We start from the raw sequence: 5,537 nt of genomic DNA on the forward strand, positions 1-5,537 counted from the left end.
TAGTGAGAGATGTAAAATTTCTCGATAAATATAATAAATAGAAAAAGATGAAATTACTCGATAAATTTGTAAACTTCGATAGTAAACAAAAAAAAACTACAATTTTTTATTTTACTTAAAAGAACATAATGGTTTTAATTTTCTAAGTATGGATTAGGCTAAAATTAGTGGGTAAATCTTGGCCCTTTCTTTTGTATCCCACCATCTTTTGTCTTTATTCCTTTTAGCGGACCACAAAATAGACTAAGAAAGATTCCATTCAAAGCTTGTAGTGAACTTTTTCTACTTTTTTCTTTTGTTTTTTGTTTTCCTTTTCAAATCTAAAGTCAAAAAGTTCACAGATTACATGTTTGTTTTGAACTTCAATGTTACCTACAAACTTCCACATTAACTTAATTAGAAAAGCCACCTAAATTTGTTTGTTTTCTTTCTAAATTATAACAAATATTTCTTTAACTGTCTTTTATTTAAAAAATACCATTATACTTTTAAAAATTACAATATTATCCCTCAATTTATAGAAAGATCTCGAAACTATTCTTACAGTAGAAATCTTTTAAAGACCATCTAGGTCATCAATTTCTATCGGATGGAGTGGATTAATAATAACTCACTCACTGATTGAGTTTTCAATCATGATAGTTGTGTTTTCAATTATTATAATTTACAATTAACTATAGTGTTACTGTTTCAAATCATTTTTTATTATAATGTTTATTATTTCATATCCACCATCTTTTATTCTCATTAACTCAAACTAAAATAATCTGCACATTAAATACGAACTAATATAACTCAAACTAAAATAGTCTACACCTTAAATACAGATTGCTATAACCCGTAGACTATTATAATCCACGAAGTATAATAACCAATGACTATAATCAACTTAGCACTCCAAATGGCCATTTAGTATTTCGAATAAAAAATGATGACTTTTAGATTATAGTAAATTAAATTTTCATTGTAGCTCAATGCTTACCATTTCATATCTTAATTTTTATCTAAAGTTCTAAAGAATTTGTAATCCAATGACAAAGTAAAAGATATTTCTTATAATTTTACCTATAAATTACTTTTAACATTTAATATGCAACCCATTAAGTTTCCTATGAGCCAAAGTATTGTTTAAAATGAACATTATATTTGACCTTTTTGCCACATATATTTACACAATAATGCTTTTGTCTAGATCCACAATATCATTTTCATTAATATCTTTACTATATTTTCATTCTTAATTAAATCCTCTGTCTAGACTTTTGTGTACTGTTTCTCCCCATTTGCATCAGAATATAGTATAATTAGTAAAAACAATGTAACGTTCACGAGAGGTTCGAAATTCAAATCTTCCAACTTTCATATTCAACTAATAATAATAATTTTAGTGTCTAGCTCGAGGGCGTTATTAATCATTGGATCTATATAACTAAGGTTTGAACTTTGAAATGTCGATGTTACTGAAAATGTTGAGGTCTCCAATTAACTATTTCAATGAAAATATTAATAAAATATCAATGTCAATGAATATTTTTGAAGAAAAAACCAAAATGAAAAGAATATTTAAATTAATAAATAAACGATAGTATATTTTTAAACAAGTTAATATGTTTATTATTTATAATAAATTTAATCCGTTCATCTTGTTGCTTATTTTATATATATATATATTTTATGAATTTTTTATGGGATAATATAAATATCAATTAACACTTCACATTGATGTCAATTTATGAAAATGTAGAAAATATTATGAAAATATCCGCAGATACAATTAATACCATATGGTTATAACATTTAAATTTCTAACATTAACAACACTAAATAATCTAAATTCCAATGGTAAAGCACAAAATAATTTTAAAAAGGGTTAAATATAAATTTATGTTCCTAAACGTTCGAATTTTATCGATTAAAACTCTAAATTAATAATTGTATCAGTTTAAATATTAAACTTTTATAAATGAATAAATCTAGACCCTAAACTTTCCTAAGTAAACTAATATTGGAAAAAAAAAAAAAAAAAAAGAGAGAGAGAAAAGATAGAGAATTAAAGGGTCACAAAATATATGGGACCAACTTGTTTATTTTGTTCACTTCCTTTTCATAAGCAACCCTTCAATCAAGCATTAGAAATGGGACCAAACCTAGTTGTCAAAGAACACACCTAATTGGCTTTTTTGTACATATGGCTATAATTACCTCTCATTAACCTAATTTCCTTTTTCTCTTGAGAAAAAAAACCCCTCCCAAAAAAAAATAAAAATCCCATATCTTCTTCCCACTTGCCAATGGCAAATCTTGTGCCATTTTGGCTTCTTGTTTCACCCATTATTTTGGCACCATTTGTTGGTGCAAATTGGAACATTTTGAGGCAAAAAAAGAGCAATCATTTGGAGATAATGGGTGATGATGCCTTGAAAATTTATTGTGAGAGTTGGAGGGTCAATGTTGAGGTAAACAATGTTAAAGGTTTTGAAGTTGTGCCTCAAGAATGCATAAACCATATCAAAAAGTACATGACTTCTTCCCAATATATTGCTGATTCTAATATGGCAATTGAAGAGGTTAAGCTTTACCTTAGTAGTTGTTGTAACCTTCAAGGTGATGGCACTGATGCTTGGATCTTTGATGTTGATGATACCCTTTTGTCCAACATTCCTTTTTACAAGAAATACGATTTCGGGTAAGTGAATTCAAATGAGTCTGTATCTCTGTTTGGTAACGATTTTGTGTTTTGTCTCTATTTCTTAAAGAGTTTGACAGTTAAGATAAGCTGAACATAAACAACAAACTTAAACTTTTTCGATTGAGATTTGTGCATAATATAAGATAGAGATGTGTTTATTGAGTTTTGGGTAGTAATAAAAAGAACATGCTTATGAATAAACGAATTTGATGAGCTTACACGATTGAATGTATGTTTTAGTGGTTGATAAGACTTAGTAAGGTTGATAAGACGTTAGATGTATCAAAATCTCTTAACAAACCCCTATTTGATAACATCTTTTGTTTTTCTATTTCTCAAAGAATTTGGTAGTTACAATAAGCTTCACTTTTAAAGAAGAGGATGTGTTTCGATTACGACTTTAACGTTTTATGTTGAGATTTATGCATAATCTAAGATAGAGACGTGTGTATTGAGTTATGGGTAATACTTAACCTAAGAAACACGCTTTCGAGTAAGTGAATTCAATGAGCTCGCACGACCAAATGTACATCCTATAAAGTTGATACGACACTAAATGATATTGAAGTCTTAACAAATTCATGTTTGATAATGATTTTGTTTGTATGTTACTCAAAGAGTTTGAAAGTTAAGACAAGCTTCTACAATTAAAAACAATCGATTGGACTTAAACTTTTTCTTGTGAGATTTATGGATAATCTAAGATATAGATGTGATGGATATAATCTAAAAACATGAAGTCTTAATAGACTTGATTTTGTTTGTCTATTTCTTAAAGAGTTTCAAAGCTAAAATAAGCTTTAATTTTTAAGAACAAAGAAGAGTTAATAGAGATCACTTAAAACTTTTTCTTGAGTTTTATGCCTAAGCTAAAAAATATGCTTTTAAGTAAGTGAAATTAACGAACTTGCACGATTGGTAGAACGTTCTAAAAATTGATAAAATATTAGATGATATCAAAATCTAGACAAATCCCTATTTGGTAGCGATTTTGTTTTGTCTACATTTATCAAAAGAGTTTGGAAGTTAAAACAAGTTTCGATTTTTAAAGAATGAGTATCATTGATTGCATATTGAGCTTTGGGTAGTTTATGTATAAAACAGGGGAGAAAAGTTAAATGAAACAGCCATAGAAGAGTGGATGAAAAGCAGCAAAGCACCAGCTCTTGAGCATTCATTGAAACTCTTCAATCTTATTAAAGACAAAGGGATTAAAATCTTTTTGATTTCTTCAAGAAGGGAAAATCTTAGATCTCCAACTGTTGATAATCTCATTCAAGTTGGATACCATGGATGGTCTTCTCTCACATTGAGGTCTCTTCTTTTGCTCTCTAAACTACATATATTTTTCCATCAGAAATTTATTGACCTTTTTAATTCATAATAATATCTTTATGTATTTTTAGAATAATACATAAAAAAAAAGTTATTCTTGACAAAATATATCATTTCTTATCATGGAACTTATAGAAGATTGGTACATTATGGTCTTAAAGGAAAATTTTGTACACTAAAAAAAGTGTTAATCTAAAAGACTAAATTAGGTCCATTTGAACCTAGCTCAAATGATCAAGGTTCAATTATGAAGTTTAGTTCCGAACCTTTATACTATGTTTTGGTAACTATTTAGTTTTTGAGAATTAAGACTATTTTCTTTTAATTTCTTATAATAGTTTTCATCTTTCTAAAGTAAAATAGTTGAATTCTTAGCCAAATTCCAAAAGCAAGATAAATTTTTCAAAAACTATTTTTTTTTTAAAGTTTTCGAAACTTAACTTGATTTTTGAAAACATTAATAGAAAGTATATAATGAAAGCAAGAAATTTAAAAGTGGAAGTGAGGCTTATAGGCCTAATTTTTAAAAACTAAGAATCGAAAATTGAAGACTCTATTAGACATAGATGTGCTTATAGACTTAATTTAGAGGGGTAAATGGTTACCAAACATAGCTTAGTTTCATCTTAGATTATTATTTAGTCTATGAACTTGAAATAATATTTAATAGGTCTTTAAATTTTCAATTTTGTATCAAATAAGTCTTTTAATTTTAAAAAGTGCCTATAAGTCTTTAAATTTTCAAATTTGTCTTCGAAAATGTTCTTAAATTTTCAGTTTTCTTTCTAATATATTAATGACCTATTCAACATTTCTTTAAATTGACGGACTTACTAAACATAAAATTCAAACTTCATAGTTCCATTAAACATGAAATTTAATTTTGTGATATATAATCAAATTTACCTTTACTCACGAGCTTAAGCTTTTGGTCAATTGGTGACTTAAGATGGTATCAGAACATATATACCTTTACCCACGAGCTTAAACTTTTAGGTCAATTGGCGATTTAAGAAATTTTAAAAACTTATTAGACACGAAATTAAAATTTTTTAAAATTCGGAAATCAAATAAACACAAAGAAAATTTAACCTTTTTTAAGATTGAGTAGTGGTTGGAATGAATAGGGGACTTGATGATGAAGGCAAAGAAGTGGCAAAATACAAGATAGAAGCAAGGCAAAGGCTTGTTAATGAAGGCTACCATATTTGGGGCATTGTTGGTGACCAATGGAGCAGCTTTGAAGGCCTTCCCACTCCTAATAGAAGATTCAAACTCCCAAATTCCATGTACTATGTGGCTTAATATATATATATAAATTCATTATTTATGTATTTTCCTATGACTTATGTATGTGAGATGAAATGTTGGTATTAATAATAATTATTGATATCTAAAGTATATTAGAAATATGTATATTTCTTTGTTTACATGAAATAATTGGATATTGTCTCCAATATTAAATGCTTTGATGTATAAGTTTATAATGTTCACTTAAAACTTTGTCTTTGTC

General features: G+C 27.3%; 1 protein-coding gene across 1 annotated transcript; it reads left to right on the forward strand.

Moving 5' to 3' along the window:
* The first annotated feature begins 1,943 nt into the window (after nucleotides 1-1,943).
* LOC120078566 (acid phosphatase 1-like) lies at nucleotides 1,944-5,329 on the forward strand. The gene is made up of 3 exons (XM_039032844.1): nucleotides 1,944-2,686; nucleotides 3,794-4,003; nucleotides 5,152-5,329. Exons 1-3 carry the CDS (start codon nucleotides 2,292-2,294, stop codon nucleotides 5,327-5,329), a joined length of 783 nt encoding a protein of 260 aa, XP_038888772.1. The 5' UTR covers nucleotides 1,944-2,291.
* Nucleotides 5,330-5,537: the final 208 nt, after the last annotated feature.

This window comes from Benincasa hispida, chromosome 5 (assembly GCF_009727055.1).
Source record: "Benincasa hispida cultivar B227 chromosome 5, ASM972705v1, whole genome shotgun sequence".
NCBI lineage: Eukaryota > Viridiplantae > Streptophyta > Magnoliopsida > Cucurbitales > Cucurbitaceae > Benincasa > Benincasa hispida.

Coding starts and splice junctions, on each gene's coding strand:
- LOC120078566 (XM_039032844.1), top strand. CDS start 2,292: ATGGCAAATCTTGTGCCATTTTGGCTTCTTGTTTCACCCATTATTTTG. Junction 2,687..3,793: donor TACAAGAAATACGATTTCGG/GTAAGTGAATTC, acceptor TGTATAAAACAG/GGGAGAAAAGTTAAATGAAA. Junction 4,004..5,151: donor TGGTCTTCTCTCACATTGAG/GTCTCTTCTTTT, acceptor TGGAATGAATAG/GGGACTTGATGATGAAGGCA.